The following is a 25,788-nucleotide window of genomic DNA, read 5'->3' as shown; positions in this document are numbered from 1 at the left end:
CGGCGGCCCCACGTGACCGCATACAGTAGAAGGGGCGGCCAGCACAGAACACTGCGAGGGAGGCGGGTGAGTATTTTCAGAACAGCGGGGGGGGCGCACAGGGGGTGGGAGGGCGGCGCACACATAGATCTTTCTTTTAAACACTATTATTCATATCTTCTATGCAGCAAACGCTGCTGCAGAGAAGATATGAATGGCGGCTTCAGCACCTTGTGGGGGGGACAGCGCTTACTGTAGCGCTGTCTCCTGCACGCCACACGGACTGCACACGGAGAAGGTCCATGTGTGGTCCGTGTTTTACACGGACCCATTGACTTTGATGGGTCCGTGTAATACGTGCGCTCCCACGAACACTGACATGTCTCCGTGTTTGGCACACGGAGACACGGTCCGCAAAAAATCAATGACATCTGCACAGATGCATTGATTTTAATGGGTCTACGTGTGTCAGTGGCTCCGGTACGTGAGGAAACTGTCACCTCACGTACCGGAGCCACTGACGTGTGAAACCGGCCTAAAATAAATGTGTCTCTGCAGATGTCAGCGTGTTTTCACGGACTGTGTGTCCGTGTGCAAAACAGAGACATGTCAGTGTTCGTGGGAGCGCACGGATCACACGGACCCCTTAAAGTCAATGGGTGCGTGTAAACATGTACCGTACACGGATGCTGTCCGTCTGCTTTTTTTTAATGTCATAGGGTTAAAATTGAAACAAATTGTTTCAATCCACAGATGACACACGGATGGCCTACGTGCACACACGGACACGGATAGCTCTGGGACCGTTTCTTCCGGTACCGGAAATATCTGGACGAGTGAGACTGGCCTAAGGCTGAGTTCACACTTTGGTTTATTTGGTTCTCATGTAAAATCTGCAGCATAGTACAGTTACTGCAGACTGGATGAGATTTAGCTTTTTCTCCTCCACATTGCATTTGTTTTTTTGTTTTTGGTGCATATCTTGCCTTTAAAAAAAACAAAACACAAAATCTGAATATAACTTGCTCACAGATATGCTGTGTAAAATCTTGCACGAAACAAGTGACCCCAGCCTGATGGTAAACCATGCCGTCTGGCGGCCTCTTGCTGTAGAATTTTGCAGGTTGGCAAGTTCAAGGCCCTTTGTGATAGAGTAAAGAAAGCTAGGTCCCCAGCACTCACGTGTTGGAATTGGAAAATTGATTTTTTTTTTAATTTCAATGCACAAATCCAATTACACATTTCATCCCATCCCAGGCTTTTTTGACAAAGCTTTATTGATGCGCTTAGGCCAGTCTCGCACGTCCAGATAATTCCGGTACCGGAGAAATCGGTACCGGAGTTATCCATGTCCGTGTGCTCACGTGGCACATCAGTGTGGCACACGTGCGGCAGCCGTGTGCCGCCCGAGGACCACACGGACCGTGCAGGAGACAGCACTACAGTTAAGCGCTGTCCCCTGCTTTTGGTGCTGAAGCCGGCATTCATTCCTTCTCTCCAGCAGTGTTCGCTGGAGAGAAGGAATGAAAAATCAAGGTTTTTTTTTTTATTTTATTTTTTTGTTAAAAATAAAGTTTGGGGTCAAATCCCCCCCCCGTGCGCCCGCCCGCTTGCAGAGAAATACTCACCCAGCTCCCGCGATGCCTCCTCTCAGTGCCGGCAGCCTGTTCTGTGTGAGCGGTCACGTGGTGCCGCTCATTACAGTGATGAATATGCGGCTCCACCCCTATGGGGTGACGTGTGAAACCGGCCTTAGGTGCAGATTCCATGTGTTTTTTTTATGCCACCGCTGCCACTGCATGTGCATTTTTTACCTTCGCATTTTCCACAAAAACTCTGTGTCCCCGCTAGAGAAACTGACAAGCTGGAGATTGGAAACACGCACCGCAGGGTTACATTACGCAGCGTTAAAAAGAAGCCCAGTAGGCAGAAGATTTCTATAAATCCCATCCACTTTGCTGGATCTGTAAGACGCTGCATTTTTCACGCAGCAAAAATAGTGTCAAAAACAGACCAAAAGCTCATTGTTCTCCTTCTATGCACCTCTTCAGCGATTCTCTTATGCAAGAGAATCGGATCACACTAAGATGACGCTCAGATCAAACTCTGACAGTGTCATTTGCATAGTCGTCCCGAGAGAATATACATCAGTGTGAGCGAGCCCTAATCATGATTTCCACATACTGAGTAATTTCCTTATATTCTAGATTAGCCTCGATTACAGGACACTGGGTGATCACATTAGATTTTTGAGTAAGATTGATTACTAGATCCTGATTGATCGACCTGTTATATTCTGTGGCCACACACTGCCGACGGCTGGGCGACTAGAGCTCCGTCCACCTGCAGAAAGGTAATGGCTGCACAGTTGGCCAGTGGCAAGCTTCGGGTGTGTGGAGCATGTTGATTGCACCATTAACTCCTTCACGACCCTGGACGTATCCATAAGTCTAGGTCCGTAGGTACTTACCAACCTTGGACGTATGGATATGTCTTGGCGACTTCGTGTGCACACTCGGCACTTTAACCCCCTAAATGCTGCGATCGAATGCAGAATTTAAAAGGCAGGCAGAGGGAGCTCCTTCTGCCCCCTGATTGGCGCCCCTGCGATGGCATCACGCAGGCCTGATCGTTGCCATAATGACACCCGGGTCACCATGCACTGCGCATGATCTAACTAACCTGTGTCTGCATGGCTGACAAGCTATACATCATTGCAATGATCCTGCATTGCTATCCTATATAACAGCAATCAGACTGCAAAAAGTGAAAGTCCCATAGTGGGACTAACTAAAAAAAAAAGGTTATAAAAATATTTAAAAAAATAAATAAATCATAATATAATGGAAAAAAGCATGTACACTGCTCAAAAAAAGTAACTGAATTTTTATACAACACAATGTAACTCCAAGTCAATCAGACTTCTGTGAAACCAACTGTCCAGTTATAAATCAACACTGATTGTAAATCAATTTCTCCTTCTGCTGTGCAAATGGAACAGACAACAGGTAGAAATGAAAAGCAATTAGCAAGACAACCCCTATAAAGGAGCTGTTCTGCAGGGGGAGACCACAGACCATTTCTCTGTTCTCATCTTTTTAGGCTGTTTTGGTAATTTTTGCTTTTTGTCATTGCCCTCACCTCTAAAAGTACAGTAGCATGATGCGGTGTTTATAACCCAGAGAAGTTGCTCAGGCAGTGCAGCTCATCCAGGATGGCACATCAATGCGAGTTGTGGCAAGAAGGGTAGCTGTGTCTCAGCACAGTGTCCAGGGCATGGAGCAGCAACACCGCGACCTCCTCTTTTGTGCATGTAGGAACAGGAGAAGCAGTGCCAGAGCCCTGCAAAATGACCTCCAGCAGGCCACTAACATCCATGTGTCTGCTCAAACTGTCAGAAACAGACTCTATGAGGGAGGTATGAGTGCCCAACGTCCACAAGTGTTTGTTGCGCTTACAGCCCAACACCATGCAGGACGATTGGCATTTGTCAGAGAACACCAAGATTGGCAGATTCAACATTGGCACCCTGTGCTCTTCATGGATGTGAGTAGATTCACACTGAGCACATGTGACAGACGTGACCGAGTCTGGAGACGCCATGGAGAGCGATCTGCCTGCAACATCCTTCATCATGACCGGTTTGGCAGTGGGTCAGTAATGGTGTGGGGTGGCATTTCTTTGAAGGGCCGCACAGCCCTCCATGTGCTAGCTATCAAAAAGATGAATGTAAATAAAAATTGTATCTATAAAAATGTCATCTTGTTCCCCCCCAAAAAAACGAAAAGTTATAGCTCTCAGAATAAAGGGATGCAAAAATAATTATTTTTTCTAAAAAATAGTCTTTATTGTGTAAAAGAGCCCAAACATAAGAAAGATATAAATGACATGGCACCCTCAAACCAGTACAGCAAAATCTGAACTTCAATATGACACTTCTTCCCTTCTGACCTTTGCACTGTTCCTCAAAAGTAGTTTTCAACCACATAGTTTTCAATACACATCTGTGTACTCAGGAGAAATTGCACAACAATTTTTGGGGCTCATTTTGCCCTGTTACAGTTGTGAAAATAAAAAAATTGAGTCTAAATTAAAATTTTTGTAAAAAAAAAAAAAGGGGAAATGTTCATTATTTATTTATTTTTTGTTCCACTTTCCATTCTTGTGAAGCACCTATAGGGTTAATAAACTTTTTGAATGTGATTTTGAGCATCTTGGGGGTGCAGTTTTTAGAATGGTCACATAGGCCCCTCAAAGTCGCTTCAAATGTGAAGTGGTCCTTAAAAAATGTTTTTGCTGGAAATATGAGAAATCTCTGGTCAACTTGTAACCCTTATAACTTCTTAACAAAAAAAATGATGTTTCAAAGATTGTACTGATGTAAAGTAGACATGTGGGAAATGTTATTTAACTATTTTGTGTGACAACTCTGATTTTCAGGGCATAAAAATTAAAAGTTTGAAAATTGCAAAATTTTCACCAAATTCTCAATTTTTTTTCACAAAGGAACCTGCAGCAATTAAAATCACCACATGGTGAAGGGCAGAGTGCTCAGTCACTAAGCTAACATACAAATGACAAAAAGCTGACTGGCACATTCAAACTAGTGTGAATAAGTGCATACCAGGAGCAGCCACCTCCATATACAAAAAAAGGTTGCACTCTGTCGAGCCAAAGCATGTAAATGTGAAATATATGAAATATGAATAGCAATACAGCTTTTGAATATTAGGAAAAAATGAGACGCTTTGCACAAAATTTGGCCAAATAATGTCTGCCCATCAACCAACGTCAATGTGGTCTCAAGTAACTGATGAATTTTTTTTGTATATTGTATATGGAGGTAGGTACTCCTGGTACCCCATGGTGAAGGGCAGAGTGCTTGGTCAGTAAGCTAACATAGAAACAACAAAAAAAATGACTGGCACATCAAAACTAGTGTGAATAGCTATTCACACTAGTTTTGATGTGCCAGTCATTTTTTTGTTGTTTCTATGTTAGCTTACTGACCGAGCACTCTGCCCTTCACCATGGGGTGATTTTAATTGCTGCAGGTTCCTATCTACCTGTAAATACAGGCTTTACTGAGAGAGGTGTCCACATTCACCCAGGAATTCGGACATCAACCTAAGGTGTTCACACTGATTAGGGACCCATCAGTTACTTGAGACCACCTTGACATTGGTTGATGGGCAGACATTATTTGGCAAAATTTTGTGCGATCCGTCTCGTTCATTTTTTCCTAATATTCAAAAGCCGTATTGCTATTCATATTTCATATATTTCACATTGACATGCTTTGGCACGATAGGGTGCAACCTTTTTTAGTATATTGTATGTGGAGGTAGTTACTCCTGGTATGCACTTATTCACACTAGTTTGGATGCGCCAGTCAGTTTTTTTTATTGTTCCTTATTGTGGAGAAACCATGATTCGTAGATACTGGTATGCAGAAAAGTCACCCTATGTAATGAATGAAAGCAGAGGCACAGGTGTTGCAGTGCACATTCGTTTACTTTAATCTTGTGGAACCACGGGACCACGAACCGAGAACTGCAGGGGGCGTAACGATGCGAGCCCCAGACACCCATAGTAAAAGCCCTTGTGCAGGGTCAGAATGGAATGCCCAGGGGACGCAGGTGCTACCTACAGACAGAGCCTGGTTATGTGGAAGCTGGCCCATAGTCAGGCGGGGATATTCAGGCAGGGATAATTGACAGAGTAGTAATAGTTAGATTACTGGTAGCGTAAGCAAGGGATGGAGCTGGCTCAGGCAATACTGTCCTGGGTCCGGGTTAGTAGAACAGCTGGACCGGGTAGCAGTAGTAGAGGCAGTGCAGGTATCGTTCCAGGTTCCGCGTAAGGAGTCACCAGTAGTCTGAGGAGACAAACAGTATTAGTCGTATACAAGGAGGACTCAGGCAAGGCACAGCGGGGCTCAGAGCAAACGGAACACTAAACCGGAAGTTAGCAATAGGAATCACTTGTTGCCCCGGCGTCCTCCCAGTGGCAGAGGGGCCAGAAATAACACACAGCATAACATGATTGGTTAATAGCATATTTTCAAAAATGTCCGCTGTCTCTTTAAGGCTACGTTCACATTTGCGTTGTGCGCCGCAGCGTTGGCGCCGCAGCGCACAACGCAAACAAAAACGCGGCAAAACGCACGCTAAAACGCTGCGTTTTGCGCCGCATGCGTCCTTTTTGGCCGAAAGTTGGACGCAAAAAAAATGCAACTTGATGCGTTTCTTGCGTCCAACGCTTGTGGCCATGCGGCGCAAAACGCAGCACAACGCATGTCCATGCGCCCCCATGTTAAATATAGGGGCGCATGACGCATGCGGCGCCGCTGCGGCGCCCGACGCTGCGGCGCTGACCGCAAATGTGAACGTAGCCTAAGAGAGCGGGAGCACACGCGTCCTCAACACCATACCCAGGGAAGTCCTGGCCGCTCGCGAGGAAGCAGGAGGAAGGCCAGAGACCACAGCAGGGCGCCGGGGAGCAGAGAGAGAGCGGGGGCCCAGCGGAGGCATGGGAGTAACACCCTAAAAATAAACATACCTACCGTTCTGTATACCTCTTTCAACGAAACTAACACCCGAAAGTAGTGACAACTGCAACTATCCTCTGGATGTCAGATACATCCAGAGGAAGTGAGAGTAAAATGGCTTCTGATTGGCTGCAGTGCTCTCATGACATAATGTCATGCAAGCCCCAGGAGAGCCAGTGCCGACACAACTAGAGTGGCACCGGAGGTGAGTATAGGCTACTATTATTCTACATGGGGGGGAGGGGAATATAATGATTGACAAGGGGTTGTTCGTGTAGGGGACAATCCCTGTAATATCTGTATTGGTATTTGTTGTCTATGTCAATAGGCAAAGTTTATAAACCAGTCAGTCTGGTTCTGTAGAGAAATACAATGTAGATGCTAGTATTATTAGTCTGTAATGTGACTGCTGTGCTTCCTCCAAGGAACAATGTGGAAGGCGTTGCTTCTTCATATGTGCCACTTGTCACTAGTGGGCCTTTTCACAGTGATCCATGCCACATGCGATCTACATCCTATTACTGGTGATGATGCTCAGTTTTGTAGGTAAGTTTTTGTTTTTAATTATAGTTCCATATAATCTATAATTGTGCTATATCTGACCCCTTGAAATATAGTTTGAAATTACTTCCTAGTTTTGGGGCATTTTCATGAGGACATGTCCCTCTGTATAATACGTGCTGGATGTGAGGTCTGTGTGTCTAGGAAAATACTATCGTCATAAGGGCTCATGTATTTGCACAGCTTCATTCCTGGACTGATTTACCCTTCTTCAGCCTATGAGGAATCTCCTCTTCTGTGTTATGACCTACACTGATTGTGTGCTTTTATTCTTCCTCCCTCTCTAGAGTCTGCCTTGTATTTGTGTTGTTGTTTTTTTGTCTCTTTACACTCATATACAGCTTATGTTTAAGTTTGCAGATTGCCTTGAGTTGTTGTTTTTTTTATCCCTATCTACATCTTGGGTGATCTGCCTTCCCTGAAAAATTAAATTATTTTTCCCAACTCCACTTTGCCTTGTACAGACTCTACAATTGCAAAAACGGAACATATTTTATCAAAATTGTTGAATTTTATATTTAAGAGACACATACGCATTAATACAAAATAAAGTGCAAGAGTGCACGCAGCCTTTCAGCAACTAAAAAGATTTATTGATTTAGTTTACAATTATTTCAGGAGAGAAAATAAAGTTAATTAGGCCCCCATACCACTTTCATGTTTTGCCTGCGCTGGAAAAATGACTATTTGAACCTCCCACACCACATATCACAAAAGGTAATCTGTTAGGAAATACAGAACACGAAATGTTACCTTCAAAAAACAGGAATTCGGGAGGCAGTGGAACATCCTCAGAAGATGACAAGTGAGAACAACCCCTTCAGCTAGGTGTTAATACAAATATTGTATCACAGTAAACACTGTGCAATATGAAGGTTTTCTATGGTTGCAATCAAAATTGTTGTCCCTCCCCCCCCCCCCCCCAATTGTAAATTCTGATTATTATCAAAATGTGTACACTTTCTGCAATTTGCAATAAACCAATCAAATCAAAACTAATGGCAGATATGGGAGCTCTACTACATACTAAAGATGCTTGTTTGTCATTAAGGGACTGAATAATTTTAAGACTACTATAGTCAGAAAAAAGTGACATTTTGTGCTGAATTTGGAAAACAAAACTCGATGTTAAAAGTATGTAGATATCGCAAAGCCACAAAAGGAGATTGTAAAAGTCCAAAAAAGGCTGGAGAGGAATCATGGTGGCCATTTAGGGTGTAAGGCAGCTTTAAATAGATCAGCGCAGGTTTTATAACAAATGATTTCTCCAAAATTCAGCTCACAATGCCATATTTACTGACTACTGCAGTCTGAGAATTATTCAACATCTTCATGACCGGCATCTTTGGTACTTAGTAGAGCCCCTCTGGCTGTTACGACCTGCTGCGACCATGATGCATTACCAGACAGCAGCTTCTTGCTGTGTTCCTGAGGTTTCTTTATCCACTCCCCATGAGCAGTGACCTCTTCAAATCCCATCAAAGATTTTCTATAGAGTTCAGTCACACTCTACAATTTTTCAAGACTTCTTCTGAGACTAATCCTTGATTAACTAGGAGGTATGCTTGGAATCATTGTCCTCTTGGAAAGTCCAATAATGCCCATGCTTCAGCTTCCTCACAGAAGGCAAGACTTTTTTATAGGACATCCTGGTACTGGATTTAATTAATTTTGTCCTCCATAAGTTGCAGGTTTTCAGTTCTAGAGGAAGCAAAGCCGCTCTGGAGTATAACCGAGCCACCACCATGCTTATCTGTAGGCATCACAGAGACATCGCCATGCTTATCTGTAGGCTTCATGTTACTTGCCTGTGCCATGCTTCTCTCCTTTTTCCTACAGCCAACTCCGTCTGTGCTAGTCCACACTAGGTTGCTGTGGTAGCCCGAGAAGCACCCCTGATACCAGATTTTATTGCAGGCTCAGGCAGCTATGCACTGCCTGAGTATTGAGGTAGTACGCACTCTACTTATGCTATTTTGCTGCTTTTTTGCAGAAAATAGATGCTAATATGTGCTGTACCAACTACTTAAATCCTTACAACATATCTGGGGCACTATTTGCCTTCAAGAAGTCAGTGATAGGAGTGGAATCTGCACAACATTCACTACTATTACAATGATACCAGAGCCACCAGGTGCTTTTCAGGTGCTGCATCGGTGACAGGCACACAGAGAGGGGCGATGGAGAGTCCTAATAGTGCGCCTTCATATAGCAAAGTGAGAGCAGGAAGGAGTCTGCCCAGCTCTCTCGCTGACAATGTAATGATGCTATAGTCAGAGTGTTGTGCAGGTTCTGCTCCTGCTCTCACTGTGGCTTCTAGAAGGCAGAGCTTGTGTATGGCGCTTCCCTCCCTAATCGACTTTGGTAGATCCATATGACAGGTGTACAGATCTAAGCAGTTGTTATAGCACAGTTCAGCATCTGTTTAATGCAGGAAAGTAGCAAACTAGAGTAATTAACCCTATCACAGTATTTTTTCACACTGCATATTGTGGTAGATCGGCTCACTCGGTTGCACACGGAGGAAGACTCATGCAGCATTCTTAATAAACCAGTGAGAGGATAAGAGACAGCGTTCCCGAGTCAGTGCAGAGTTAGCAAAAATCAACAAGGCCTTTTCTGGCCTAATGAAAAATAAAATCATAACATACTGAACAGTCCGTGTGGTTGCGGGGATCCGCCCGTTCAAGAAAATCAACATACACTGGTTCAGCTTCCTTGTCAGGACACATAGCACTGGAGTTCCTATCTCCAGCCCTACCGAACACTGGGGTGGAGATAATGTGGACAACCTCCCATCCGCTCTATGGTTGTGTACAAAAATCCAGCCCTTAAAATGGCCAATTAACCCCTCTCGACACATAGTCTGCTGGAGGAACCTTCTGGGTTTCAAATCACTGAAGATAATAGTCTCAGTGAAACGTATCTCCCCTCCACCACTTTGCCAGTGACTTTGTCACAATATGCAGCATTAAAATGGAAAAAAATTTAGTTAAAAAGTACCGTAATTGATTTCTGCTAATACTGTGCTGAATTGTACTGTTAATACCTACAACTTTGCTGCAACAAGGTTCCTGACTGCTATCCTGGTGCCTTTGTATCTTTTTGCATCCTTTTGCTTGTTTACACAAGGCAATGATCACTTCTCGTAATTTTCTGGACCACTTTCTTCATAACCCAAGAGTATTAGTGAATTGGAGGCCATTATCCATGAGGTTTGGGCTAAGACTCCTCAGGAACCCTGCCTGAAGTTGGTGTCTGGCTATGCATCACATTTGCTTTTCATGAACGGGTGAATAATTCTGAGATTGCAGTAGTCAGTAAAAATGGCAATTCGTGTCAAACACTTTCTCAATCGTATTCTTTATCTTTCTCACAATCTTTCTCTACTTCTGTATTTCTTTAGTTCTCTCTCTTTCAATTCCAATCTCTCTCTCGATTTCTTGATCTCTCTCTATTATTATTATTCATCCACTACATATTGTGATGGGGTCTTGGAGATGGGAATACCCCATAAGCCCACATCCCTGTTTAGAAGAAGGAATTAAAGGGTGAAGGCTCGGGCTCTCATGGGAACGATAGTAGAAGTAGCCAGCCGACAGTCTGTCCATGGTAGCCCTATTTAGAGTTGCCAGGCCACCAAAGTCACAGCCATGTAGCATTCTCATTCTTGAGGTTTCTCGCTCTTGATCACTATCTCTTTCTCTCACTCAATCTCTTGATTATTCCATCTCAATCTCTTGTTCTTAATCTCACATCTTCGATCTCTCTTTCGAACTCTCTCAATTTTCTCGATCTTTCCTGCTCTTGATTTCTTTCTCTCCCTCCATTTCTCATCATTTTATTTCTCTTTCTCTCAGTTTTTATTCTGTCTTCCTCTCGATTTCTTCTTTTCTTCTTTCTCTCGATTTCTCTCTTTCTGGAGCAAGTGAGTAAAAGAAACGATTTTTGTTCAATCTTCTACACTACAATTATTCTTGTATATAAAATATCGGAGACGCTGAAGGTAATGGAACTACTAAAAAAGCCGATTGCTGTGAGGACCTAGGGTGGGTTGGTTGGGAGTCATTTTATAATCCTCTTCTTGTTACTGATGTCCAAAGCTGAGAAGCCATTTAAAGGAAGTCCGACATTCCCACCCCCACCCACAAAAAAAACCCAAAACTTAAATTGAACCATTTTGATTTCAATTTAGGGAACATGGCCTCTATAATAATCATACGGGCACTGTAGAGTTTAGTAAATGTATTTTAGAGAAAAACTGTTTTATTACATATGTAAACGAGGAGGCTTCGGTGCTCCCTTGGTGTGGCCAAGTGCTCAGTGCACCTGCCCACAGCCTAATTTACAATACTCTGCCCCTTCCTTCATGGCGATTGTCAGCTCTCGCTTCGAATCATTTGAACTGACCCCACAGCCCTTCACATACTGACACTAGAGGGGCTGAGCGCCTGCACACAGTGTCAGTCTGTGCAGGTGCGGAGTTGTCACCCCTCTCCTGTGTATAACAGTCGCTCGCTGCACACAGGATCAGACAGCATTGACAGCTGATGCTGACCGGAGAGGGATGAGAACGTGCACGATGTGATCTGGTGCGCGCTCCCTTCTCCCCTCTCTTGTGTATAGTGGCCGCAAGCTGCTGTGTGATCCCGTGTGCAGTGACTGGCCACCATACACAGGTGCTGTGAGTAACATTGATCATCTGATGACAATGGCTCCTGTCAGTTGGGCGGTACATTTCACAGCAAGTGATCAGCTACAGTCAAAAGTGCTGGAAACTGGAAAACAAGCAAGCGAAAGGATGGGAGCAACTAAGACTGAAGCCAAAATATGATGCCAGGCGGCTGGGTTAGAGCATCTCCAATATTTCAGGTATTAGATATTCAACAGAATATGAACAGAAGATCGATACGATCAGAGAAAGCTTTGGCCCACAGCGCCCACTGCCCCTCTTAGCTGCTCACCCCTGCTCCTCCAAAACCAGCTTCTCCACCATGACAGAAGATCAGCTCTCCACCCTCCTGTCAAGATCACACCTCACCACCTGCACGCTCGACCCGCTCCCATCCCACCTCATCCCTAACCTTTCCACGGTCTTCATCCCAACCCTAACGCACCTCTTCAACCTCTCACTCACAACAGGTGTCTTCCCCTCATCCTTCAAGCATGCCAAGATCACACCCATCCTCAAAAAGCCCTCCCTCGACCCATCCTCTGTGTCTAGCTATCGCCCGATATCTCTTCTTCCTTATGCCTCTAAATTGCTGGAGCAACACGTCCATCTTGAATTGTCCTCTCACCTCTCCTCCTGCTCCCTCTTTGATCGATTACAATCTGGCTTCCGTTCCCATCACTCAACTGAAACTGCCCTAACTAAAGTCACCAATGACCTACTAACTGCCAGGAGCAAGCAACACTACTCTGTCCTCCTTCTCCTGGACCTGTCTTCTGCCTTTGACACTGTGGACCACTCCCTTCTGCTACAAATCCTCTCATCTCTTGGCATCACAGACTTGGCCCTTTCCTGGATCTCATCATATCTGACAGATCGGACATTCAGTGTCTCCCTCCGCCACACCACCTCCTCACCTCGCCCCTTGTCAGTCGGTGTTCCTCAAGGCTCTGTTCTAGGACCCCTTCTCTTCTCCATCTACACCTTCGGTCTGGGACAGCTCATAGAATCCCACGGTATGCAGTACCATCTCTATGCCGACGACACGCAGATCTACCTATCCGGACCTGACCTCACCTCCTTACTTACCAAAATCCCGCACTGTCTGTCTGCTATTTCAGCCTTCTTTTCTGCTCGCTTTCTACAACTGAACATGGACAAAACAGAATTCATCATCTTTCCCCCATCTCACTCTACCCCTCCACCCGACCTATCCATCAATGTCAATGGCTGCTCACTTTCCCCAGTCCCACACGCCCGGTGCCTCGGGGTGATCCTCGACTCTGCCCTCTCTTTCAAGCCACATATCCAAGCCCTTGCCTCCTGCCGCCTCAAACTCAAAAACATTTCCCGGATCCGCGCATTCCTTGACCGCGACACCGCAAAAACACTAGTGCATGCCCTTATCATCTCCCGCCTCGACTACTGCAACCTCCTACTCTCTGGACTCCCCTCTAGCACTCTGGCACCACTCCAATCCATCCTACACTCTGCTGCTCGACTAATCTACCTGTCTCCCCGCTATTCCCCAGCCTCTCCCCTATGCCAAGCCCTTCACTGGCTTCCTATCGCCCAGAGACTCCAGTTCAAAACCCTCACAATGACCTACAAAGCCATCCACAACCTATCTCCTCCATACATCTGTGACATGATCTCCCGGTACCTACCAACACGCAACCTCCGATCCTCTCAAGACCTCCTTCTCTACTCCCCCCTCATATCTTCTTCCCACAACCGCATCCAAGACTTCTCCCGTGCTTCCCCCATACTCTGGAACTCTCTACCCCAGCACATCAGACTCTCGCCTACCATAGAAACTTTCAAAAAGAGCCTGAAGACTCACCTCTTCCGACAAGCCTGCAGTGATCCTGAACCTACTGAACCGCCGCACAACCAGCTCTACCCTCTCCTAGTGTATCATCACCCATCCCCTGCAGACTGTGAGCCCTCGCGGGCAGGGTCCTCCCTCCTTATGTACCCGTGTGCCTTGTTTTTGCTCATGTTTAATGTTTGTCTATATTTGCCCCGTACTTCACATGTAAAGCGCCATGGAATAAATGGCGCTATAAAAATGAATAATAATAATAATAATAAAATTCCCAATAGTCATTATCTACCAAACGTGGTCCAAGAAGAGACAACTGCTGAGCCAGGGGCGTACGAGGCTCATTGATGCACGAGGATAGATAACATGTCTGGCAGGGCTGTTGAGTCGGTAAGCCACAGTTGCGACTCCGACTCCTGGATTTTATCAGGTTCTGACTCCGACTCCGACTCCGACTCCTTCATAAATGGCCAATTCGTAACAATAAATTTACTGTTGTAAAATATTAACATCGTGCTTATTCAGTTTCTCACCATCATATAAGTAATCAGACCACTTAGAGCAAAAACTATATTTATTAGAATACAATTAGAATATGACAACCTCCAATCTGGCTTCCGCCCCCGCCACTCCACCGAAACTGCCCTGACAAAAATTACTAATGACCTAGTCACAGCCAAAGCTAACAGACAGTTCTCCATCCTCCTCCTTCTTGACCTGTCCTCTGCTTTCGACACAGTCGATCACTGCCTACTGCTACAGATTCTTTCTTCCCTTGGCATCAAAGACCTCGCCCTGTCCTGGATTGCCTCATACCTATCCAACCGCACATTTAGCGTTTCCCACTCCCACACTACCTCCTCATCCCGCCCTCTCTCTGTCGGAGTCCCTCAAGGCTCTGACCTAGGACCCCTACTTTTTTCCATCTATACCCTTGGCCTAGGACAACTCATAAAGTCCCATGGCTTCCAGTACCACCTGTATGCAGACGACACTCAGATCTACCTCTCTGGCCCAGATGTCACCTCCCTGCTGTCCAGAATCCCGAAGTGTCTGTCAGCCATATCCTCCTTCTTCACCTCTCGCTTCCTAAAACTCAATGTAGACAAAACCGAATTCATCATCTTTCCCCCAACTCACGTATCCCCCCTACCCAGTCTATCTATTATGGTGAACGGCATCACGCTCTCTCCCGCTCCTGAAATCCGCTGCCTCGGGGTAACTCTTGACTCTGCCCTGTCCTTCAAACCTCACGTCCAAGCTCTTGCCACCTCCTGTCGCCTCCAACTCAAAAATATTGCCAGAATCCGTTCCTTCCTCAGTCCACAATCTACCAAAACTCTTGTGCATGCTCTCATCATCTCCCGCCTCGATTACTGCAACACCCTCCTCTGTGGCCTCCCCGCTAGCTCCCTTGCACCACTCCAGTCTGTCCTCAACTCTGCTGCCCGCCTAATCCACCTCTCTCCTCGCTACTCCCCTGCTTCTCCCCTCTGCAAATCCCTCCACTGGCTCCCAATTCCCCAACGAATCCAGTTCAAACTACTAACACTGATCTACAAAGCCATCCACAACCTGTCCCCTCCCTATATCTCTGAACTAATCTCCCACTATCTTCCCTCACGTAATCTTCGTTCATCCCAAGACCTCCTACTCTCCTCCACACTTATTCTTTCCTCACATAATCGCCTCCAAGATTTCTCCCGAATATCCCCCATCCTCTGGAATTCCATGCCTCAACACGTCCGATTATCCACCACACTCGGATCCTTCAGACGGAACCTGAAAACCCATCTCTTCAGGAAAGCCTGCAGCCTACAATACCCGAGCCGCCACCTCACCACCGCCTGAGCCGCCACCGCCTCACCCCTACCTTCTGTCTCTTCCCCACTATCCCATAGAATGTAAGTCCGCAAGGACAGGGTCCTCTCCCCTCTGTACCAGTGTGTCACTGTAAACCTGTTTACTGTAAATGATATCTATAACTCTGTATGTAACCCCTTTCTCATGTACAGCACCATGGAATTAATGGTGCTATATAAATAAATAATAATAATAATAATAATAATTAGAATATAGCAATTCTTGTAAGTAAATATGCAATAAACACTGTTATGCAGTTAATAAGAAGAAATCTATAAATTTGTCCTCAGAAAAAGTATTGCCTCTGTCAGATCCTCCTTCATGGATGCCCTCAAATCTGATCTAATTATTTTGAGAGCAGAGAACAACCTCTCTACACTAACTTGGGTTGGTGGCAAAGCAGTAACCACTCGGGCAACATCTCTGACAATGTCAGGATACAGAGGAATCGCTTGTTGCACTGTTATTTTTGATGAACGGTCAAATTTCTCAATTTCTTTTAGTGCACATGAAAAATTCTGCTGAAATGTACTGGCTGTGTTTGATGGGGATGACTCTTCTTCTATGCGGGAACGCTTTGCACGGTCCTTGTGATCCAAATATTTTTTCTAAATTAAATTCTTCATCAGTTGATGAGGGTGAAGATGTGGCAGGACGACCAAATTCTTCTTGTTCCTCCTGACTGTTCTGCAACCCTTTCATCCTTACTGCTATTTCAAACAGAGCTTCTTTTCCTTTAGTTAGCTGTTGATCATCTAGAAGAATCCGATGCATTGGGTCTACATAAACAACTGCTAAAAGAATGTTATTTTGTAATAGTAGCTCCTCTCTCCGTTTCATTGATGTAGCAATGCCACTTGCAATTAACCCTCCTCTTTGGGACAGGTGAAACATCAGGTTCTTCCACTCCTTTAAGAAAATACCTGGAGTTAAGTCCTCTGCTTGTAATTTTTTAGTCACTGTAAATGGGTGCTCTAGTAATTTTTCCAGCTCAGTCACCTGATTCCACTGACTTTCATTTAGCCTCAGTTGAGGGTTAGCTGTCATGATCTCTGCAGGCAGAGATCATAGCAAGCCTATAGAGGGACAAGCTCTCGGAAGATGGAACTATACTGACCATGAACTAAGCCTGCCGCGCAACTAGAAATAGCCAGGTAGCATTTCCTATTTATCGCTAGATGCCCAGCTCTGGCCTAAGACCTAAATAGCTAGCAGAGGGAAATATAAGACCTGGCTCACCTCTAGAGAAATATTCCAAAGAAGACAGTAGCCCCCCACATATAATGACGGTGAGTTCAGATGAAACAACAAACGCAGCAGGAAAATAGTCTTAGCAAATTTGAGGTCCGCTTACTAGATAGCAGAAGACAGATAGTATACTTTCATGGTCAGCAGAAAAACACTAACAAAACACCATCCAGAGATTACCTTAAACTCTGGCATTAACTCATAACGCCAGAGTAGCAATCCCTGATCAACGAGAGCTTTCCAGACACAGTAACAAAACTTCAGCTGTGAACTGGAACAAATAGGCAAAACAAAACATGGACAAAAGTCCAACTTATCTAGTAGTTGTCTAGAAGCAGGAACAAGCACTGAGAGGCATCAGATAACATTGTTGACCGGCAAGAAACCACCAGAGAAATGAGCTTAAATAGCGACACCCACTACTGATGGAACCAGGTGAAACAGGAAAGAGGATGACAAGTCCAATTCCACAAGCGGCCACCGGGGGAGCCCAGAATCCAAATTCACAACAGTACCCCCCCCTCAAGGAGGGGGCACCGAACCCTCACCAGATCCACCAGGGCGACCAGGATGAGCCCTATGGAAGGCACGAACAAGATCAGAAGCATGAACATCAGATGCATTGACCCAAGAATTATCCTCCTGGCCGTAACCCTTCCAGTTGACCAGATACTGGAGTTTCCGTCTGGAAACACGAGAGTCCAAAATTTTCTCCACAACGTACTCCAACTCACCCTCAACCAACACCGGAGCAGGAGGCTCAACTGAAGGTACAACAGGTACCTCATACCTGCGCAATAACGACCGATGAAAAACGTTATGAATGGAAAAGGACGCAGGGAGGTCCAAACGGAAAGAAACAGGATTAAGAATCTCCAATATTCTATAAGGGCCGATGAACCGAGGTTTAAACTTAGGAGAAGAGACCCTCATAGGGACAAAACGAGAAGACAACCACACTAAATCTCCAACACAAAGCCGAGAACCAACACGACGATGACGGTTGGCAAAACGCTGAGTCTTCTCCTGGGACAACTTCAAATTGTCCATAACCTGCCCCCAGATGTGATGCAATCTCTCCACCACCGCATCCACTCCAGGACAATCCGAGGATTCCACCTGACCGGAGGAAAATCGAGGGTGAAACCCCGAATTACAGAAAAACGGGGACACCAAGGTGGAAGAACTGGCCCGATTATTGAGGGCGAACTCTGCCAATGGCAAAAAAGCAACCCAATCATCCTGGTCAGCAGAGACAAAACACCTCAGATATGTCTCAAGGGTCTGATTAGTCCGCTCGGTCTGGCCATTAGTCTGAGGGTGAAAAGCAGATGAAAAAGACAAATCTATGCCCATCCTAGCACAGAATGCCCGCCAAAATCTAGACACAAATTGGGTACCTCTGTCAGAAACAATATTCTCAGGAATACCGTGCAATCGGACAACATTCTGAAAAAACAGAGGAACCAACTCAGAAGAAGAAGGCAACTTGGGCAGAGGAACCAAATGGACCATTTTAGAGAAACGGTCACAGACCACCCAGATGACAGACATCTTCTGGGAAACAGGCAGATCTGAAATAAAATCCATCGAGATGTGTGTCCAAGGCCTCTTAGGAATAGGCAAGGGCAACAGCAGTCCGCTAGCCCGAGAACTACAAGACTTGGCCCGAGCACAAACGTCACATGACTGCACAAAGACTCGCACATCTCGTGACAGGGAAGGCCACCAGAAGGATCTTGCCACCAAATCCCTGGTACCAAAAATTCCGGGATGACCTGCCAATGCAGAAGAATGTACCTCAGAGATGACTCTGCTGGTCCAATCATCCGGAACAAACAGTCTATCAGGCGGACAACGATCCGGTCTATCCGCCTGAAACTCTTGCAAGGACCGCCGCAGATCAGGAGAAACGGCCGACAAAATTACTCCCTCCCTAAGGATACCTGTGGGTTCAGAATTACCAGGAGAGTCCGGGTCAAAACTCCTAGAAAGGGCATCTGCCTTAACATTCTTAGAACCCGGTAGGTATGACACCACAAAATTAAAGCGAGAAAAAAATAAAGACCAGCGCGCCTGTCTAGGATTCAGGCGTCTGGCAGTCTCAAGATAAATCAAATTTTTGTGGTCAGTCAATACCACCACCTGATGCCTAGCCCCCTCGAGCCAATGGCGCCACTCCTCAAACGCCCACTTCATGGCCAAAAGCTCCCGATTCCCAACATCATAATTCCGCTCTGCGGGCGAAAATTTGCGAGAAAAGAAGGCACAAGGCCTAATGACGGAGCAGTCGGAACCTTTCTGCGACAACACTGCCCCAGCTCCGATCTCCGAAGCGTCAACCTCAACCTGAAAAGGCAGATTCACATCAGGCTGACGCAACACAGGGGCAGAGGCAAAACGGCGCTTAAGCTCCTGAAAGGCCTCTACAGCATGAGGGGACCAATTAGCAACATCAGCGCCTTGTCTGGTCAAATCAGTCAGTGGTTTAACGACATCCGAAAAACCAGCAATAAATCGGCGGTAAAAGTTGGCAAAGCCCAAAAATCTCTGAAGACCCTTAAGAGAGGAGGGCTGAGTCCAGTCACAAATAGCTTGCACCTTGACGGGATCCATCTCAATGGAAGAGGGAGAAAAAATATACCCCAAAAAGGAAATTTTCTGGACCCCAAAAACGCACTTAGACCCCTTCACACATAAAGAATTAGACCGCAGAACCTGAAAAACTCTCCTGACCTGCTGGACATGAGAGTCCCAGTCATCAGAAAAAATCAGAATATCATCCAGATATATTATCATAAATTTATCCAGAAAATCGCGGAAAATATCATGCATAAAAGACTGGAAAACTGAAGGGGCATTAGAAAGACCAAAAGGCATGACCAAATACTCAAAGTGGCCCTCGGGCGTATTAAATGCGGTCTTCCACTCATCCCCCTGCCTGATCCGCACCAAATTATACGCCCCACGAAGATCAATTTTAGAGAACCACTTAGCACCCTCTATACGAGCAAACAAATCAGTAAGCAATGGCAATGGGTATTGATACTTAACAGTGATCTTATTCAGAAGCCGATAATCAATACATGGTCTCAAAGAGCCGTCTTTTTTTGAGACAAAGAAAAACCCAGCTCCCAAGGGAGAAGAAGATGGACGAATATGTCCCTTTTCCAAAGACTCCTTTATATATTCCCGCATAGCAGCATGTTCCGGCACAGACAAATTAAACAAACGACCCTTTGGATATTTACAACCCGGTATCAAATCTATGGCACAATCGCACTCACGGTGCGGAGGTAACGACCCAAGCTTGGGTTCGTCAAAGACGTCTTGATAATCAGAGAGGAACTCAGGGACTTCAGAGGGAATGGACGACGAAATAGAAACCAAAGGTACGTCCCCATGAATACCCTTACATCCCCAGCTCAACACAGACATTGCTCTCCAGTCCAAGACTGGGTTGTGAGACTGCAACCATGGCAATCCCAGTACCAAATCGTCATGTAAATTATACAGCACCAGGAAACGAATAATCTCCTGGTGATCCGGATTGATACGCATGGTTACTTGTGTCCAGTATTGTGGTTTATTATTAGCCAATGGGGTGGAGTCAATCCCCTTCAGAGGAATAAGAGTCTCCAAAGGCTCTAAATCAAAACCACAACGATTGGCAAAGGACCAATCCATAAGACTCAGAGCGGCGCCAGAGTCAACATAGGCGTCCGTGGCAATGGATGACAAAGAACAAATCAGGGTTACAGACAAAATAAACTTAGACTGAATGGTGCCAATGGAAACAGACTTATCAAGCTTCTTTGTACGCCTAGAGCATGCTGATATAACATGAGTAGAATCCCCACAATAGAAACACAATCCATTCTTCCGTCTAAAATTCTGTCGCTCGCTCCTGGACAGAATTCTATCACACTGCATACTTTCTGGCGTCTTTTCCATAGACACCGCCAGATGGTGCACCGGTTTGCGCTCCCGCAGACGCCTATCAATCTGAATAGCCATTGTCATGGACTCATTCAGACCTGCAGGCAAAGGGAACCCCACCATAACATCCTTAACGGCATCAGAGAGACCTTCTCTGAAAGTTGCCGCCAAGGCGCACTCATTCCACTGAGTAAGCACAGACCATTTACGGAATTTTTGGCAGAAAACTTCAGCTTCGTCTTGCCCCTGAGATAGTGCCATCAAAGTTTTTTCTGCCTGAAGTTCCAAATGAGGTTCCTCATAAAGCAAGCCCAAGGCCAGAAAAAACGCATCCACATCGCGTAACGCAGGATCCCCTGCTGGCAATGAGAAGGCCCAATCTTGAGGGTCACCCCTGAGCAAGGAAATCACAATCCTAACCTGCTGAGCAGGGTCTCCAGCTGAACGAGACTTCAGGGACAAATAAAGCTTACAATTATTTCGGAAATTCTGGAAGCTAGCTCTATTCCCTGTGAAGAACTCCGGCAAAGGAATTCTCGGCTCAGATACCGGAGCATGTACCACAAAATCTTGTAAATTTTGTACTTTCGTGATGAGATTATTCAAACCCGCAGTTACACTCTGGAGATCCATTATTGTCAGGTGCACACAGAGCATACAGAGATTAGGAGGAGAGAGAGAAAAAAAGACTGCAGCAAGGCAGACTGGAGGAAAAAAAAAAAAAAAAAAAAAAATTCCAGCAGACTTCTTATAACTCTCCTTTCTCAACCTGGGTCTTTAACACTTTATGGCCGGTCAAACTGTCATGATCTCTGCAGGCAGAGATCATAGCAAGCCTATAGAGGGACAAGCTCTCGGAAGATGGAACTATACTGACCATGAACTAAGCCTGCCGCGCAACTAGAAATAGCCAGGTAGCATTTCCTATTTATCGCTAGATGCCCAGCTCTGGCCTAAGACCTAAATAGCTAGCAGAGGGAAATATAAGACCTGGCTCACCTCTAGAGAAATATTCCAAAGAAGACAGTAGCCCCCCACATATAATGACGGTGAGTTCAGATGAAACAACAAACGCAGCAGGAAAATAGTCTTAGCAAATTTGAGGTCCGCTTACTAGATAGCAGAAGACAGATAGTATACTTTCATGGTCAGCAGAAAAACACTAACAAAACACCATCCAGAGATTACCTTAAACTCTGGCATTAACTCATAACGCCAGAGTAGCAATCCCTGATCAACGAGAGCTTTCCAGACACAGTAACAAAACTTCAGCTGTGAACTGGAACAAATAGGCAAAACAAAACATGGACAAAAGTCCAACTTATCTAGTAGTTGTCTAGAAGCAGGAACAAGCACTGAGAGGCATCAGATAACATTGTTGACCGGCAAGAAACCACCAGAGAAATGAGCTTAAATAGCGACACCCACTACTGATGGAACCAGGTGAAACAGGAAAGAGGATGACAAGTCCAATTCCACAAGCGGCCACCGGGGGAGCCCAGAATCCAAATTCACAACAGTTAGCCATGTCTACAAGAAAGGTTTTCAGTTCAACCAAGCGCTGAATCATTAAGTAAGTACTGCCCCATCGTGTGGCTTGATCAATAATTGCCCCTTTTCCAGCAGGTCTCTTCAAAATTGAGTCAACTTTAGGGGTTCTGGCAACAGTAGCCAATTTTCTCACCTTGCTAATCAGTGCAGCAGCATGTCCTTCTTGCAGACTGTCTCTTATAGCCAGCTGTAGAGTATGCACAACACAGTGCATGTGATGAATGAAAGAACGTATTGAAGCAGTTTCAACAAGATCATCTAAACTATCATGTTGCTGTTCATCTGAAGCAACTTCAGTTTGCTCCTCAGTTACAATACTGTGTTCCTCTATTTCAAACATTTCTGAGTCTGTGGACCCAGAATGTTCTTCCAGCTGCTGGTCACCATCATTACTCTCATTCATTAGCTTAATAGTACTTATCATATTTGAAGCATTGTCAGTTACGACAGAAAGAACTTGCTCTTTTTTAAGTTCATAGTCTTGCAGAACCTTTTCCACCAAGACGTGGAGAAACTCACTGGTGTGATGAGCTTTGGTGTCTTTTACTGCCAATGTCTTGGTAACTATTTCATTTTTGTCACAAACAAATCGGACATTGATGGCAAAATAGTTCACTCTGTGACGTGTGCAGGCATCCATTTTAAGAAACAGAAAGCGTCCCTTGAGAGTTTTTTTAAGTTCTTCCTTTTGTTTAAAAGCTTCTTCGATTACTAATTTTCTAATACTCTCTCTCTCCAGAGAAACACCAAGCTTGCGGGCCATTTCCCAATTCAGACACATAAAAGCTGGTCGTGAAAATAATGAAATAGGCACACTATCCTTTACAACTTGCTCTATGATCTGTTTTTTAAATGTATCTACTGTCATTGTCACAGTAACTTTGTCACTGACAAAATATCTTGCAACTGATGGCTGCAAAGTTCTCTGCTCCTTTGTTTGGCTGGAAGAGCTGGGCACTGGTTCATTGGTTTGGATGCAGTCTCTCTCATCCACTGCTTTCAGTACTTCTGGATGAAAGCGCTGTAAATGTCTCTTTAGATTAGAAGCTCTGGTAGGAGCATTTTTATCTTTGCCTGAATATGCACTGATCTTGGCTTCACAGCATTTGTTTTCGTCTGGATCATTTGTCATACACTGACAGACATAATGTTTTCTATCTTGAGTGATGGTGAAATGTTCAAATACAGCTGATTTAATGTGACACTTATTTGACATTCTCAGGTTTTTAATTCTGCATTCACAATCCAAATGACAATTGTTTTTTCTAAAAACAATTGTACAAAATTGCCAGGTTGTACAACTGATATAGTGGTCAGTAATACTGTTATTCCTCATGTACTCACAGTTAGCTGATGCAAAATTTGTTGAAATGATAATACTTCTTACAGTCTTCCTCTTCTGAGTAGCAACTGTGAGATGCTTGGAAGACGCACACCTAGTAAACATCTAGTCTAGAGGAGGAGCTTTACTACTAAGAATTTGCAACACATTTTCACTTTCAGTTTCATACATTGTAAGTAGGGGGGTTGGGGCAGCATGAGGTTAACCAAGTATAAGATTAGATAAGGGCAGTGGAGAACAGTGACACACAAGAAGTAAGAAATGTCTCTATCTCCAGCAGCACTGCTTATCACTGTTGTTCATAGTTTGATAGAACATATATATTTGAGTAACATTTATAAAATTCATATGAAAGTTCAATTATGAAATATTAATAAATTTTTTTTAAAGCTGGAGTCGGTACATTTCTACCGACTCTGACTCCGACTCCAACCAAAACTAACTCCGACTCCACGACTCCAACTCCACAGCCCTGGTGTCTGGTCCGATTCAATAAAAGGGATATGCAGTGCAAATTACTGTTGGGCACTATGGGCATAATGTTTTCTTTTTTCCGTATCTGTTGTGAAATTGGATTTTGGGCTCCCCCGGTGGCCACTGGTGGAATTGAACTGGTGTGCATCATCCTCTCTGTTCACCTGTTTCCATCAGGATGTGGGAGTCGCTATTTAGCCTTGCTCCTCTGTCACTTCCATGCCGGTCAACATTGTAATCAGAAGCCTTTCTGTGCATGTTCCTGCTGCTAGACAACTCCCAGCTAAGTTGGACTTAGTCCTTGTTTGTTTTTGCATTTTGTTCCTGTTCACAGCTGTAGTTTCGTTTCTGTGTCTGGAAAGCTCTTGTGATCTGAAATTGCCACTCTGATGTTATGAGTTAATACTAGAGTCTTAAAGTAATTTCAGGATGGTATTTTGATAGGGTTTTCAGCTGACCATGAAAGTGCCCTTTCTGTCTTCCTGCTATCTAGTAAGCGGACCTCAACTTTGCTAAACCTATTTTCATACTACGTTTGTCATTTCATCTAAAATCACCGCCAATATTTGTGGGGGCCTCTGTCTGCCTTTCGGGGAAATTTCTCTAGAGGTGAGCCAGGACTATATTTTCCTCTGCCAGGATTAGTTAGTCCTCCGGCCGGCGCTGGGCGTCTAGGGATAAAACGCAGGCTACGCTACCCGGCTACTGTTAGTTGTGCGGCAGGTTTAGTTCATGGTCAGTTTAGTTTCCATCCTTCCAAGAGCTAGTTCGTATGTTTGCTGGGCTATGTTCTCTTGCCATTGAGAACCATAACAGTTTGACCGGCCTAAAAGGGTTAAATTAATTGACAGAGAAAGGAGAGAAAAGAGAAGTCTGCTGAAGATTTTTTTTTTTTTTTTTTTCTCAGTTCTGAGTGTGCCTGCGGGTCTATATGAGTCCATGACAATGGCTATCCAGATCGATAGGCGTCTGCGGGAGCGCAAACCTGTGCACCATTTGGCGGTGTCTACTGAGAAGACGCCAGAGAATATGCAATGTGATAGAATTCTGTCCAGAAGTGAACGGCAGAATTTTAGACGAAAAAATGGGTTGTGCTTCTATTGCGGTGATTCAACTCATGTTATATCAGCATGCTCTAAGCGTACTAAGAAGCTTGATAAGTCTGTTTCAATTGGCACTTTACAGTCTAAGTTTATTCTATCTGTGACCCTGATTTGTTCCTTATCATCTATTACCGCGGATGCCTATGTCGACTCTGGCGCCGCTTTGAGTCTTATGGATTGGTCCTTTGCCAAACGCTGTGGGTATGATTTGGAGCCTCTTGAAACTCCTATACCCCTGAAGGGGATTGACTCCACCCCATTGGCTAGCAATAAACCACAATACTGGACACAAGTAACTATGCGGATTAATCCGGATCACCAGGAGATTATTCGCTTTCTTGTGCTGTATAACCTACATGATGTGTTGGTGCTTGGATTGCCATGGCTGCAATCTCATAACCCAGTCCTTGACTGGAAAGCTATGTCTGTGTTAAGCTGGGGATGTAAGGGGACGCATGGGGACGTACCTGTGGTTTCCATTTCATCATCTATTCCCTCTGAGATTCCTGAATTCTTGACTGAATATCGTGACGTTTTTGAAGAACCTAAGCTTGGTTCATTACCTCCGCACCGGGAGTGCGATTGTGCCATAGATTTGATTCCGGGTAGTAAATACCCTAAGGGTCGTTTATTTAATCTGTCTGTGCCTGAACATGCTGCTATGCGAGAATATATAAAAGA

General features: G+C 44.9%; 1 protein-coding gene across 1 annotated transcript in view; it reads left to right on the top strand.

Moving 5' to 3' along the window:
• Positions 1–25,788, top strand: part of PEBP4 (phosphatidylethanolamine binding protein 4) — a 100,210-nt gene that overhangs the window by 12,156 nt on the left and 62,266 nt on the right. The window contains exon 2 of the mRNA XM_077262176.1: positions 6,955–7,075. Coding sequence (XP_077118291.1) covers positions 6,960–7,075 — 116 coding nt within the window. The 5' untranslated portion in view covers positions 6,955–6,959. The remainder of the gene's footprint in view (positions 1–6,954; positions 7,076–25,788) is intronic.

This window comes from Ranitomeya variabilis, chromosome 5 (assembly GCF_051348905.1).
Source record: "Ranitomeya variabilis isolate aRanVar5 chromosome 5, aRanVar5.hap1, whole genome shotgun sequence".
NCBI classification, from domain to species: domain Eukaryota; kingdom Metazoa; phylum Chordata; class Amphibia; order Anura; family Dendrobatidae; genus Ranitomeya; species Ranitomeya variabilis.
Note: the sequence above shows the minus strand (reverse complement) of the source record. Positions and strands in the feature narration are given on the sequence as shown.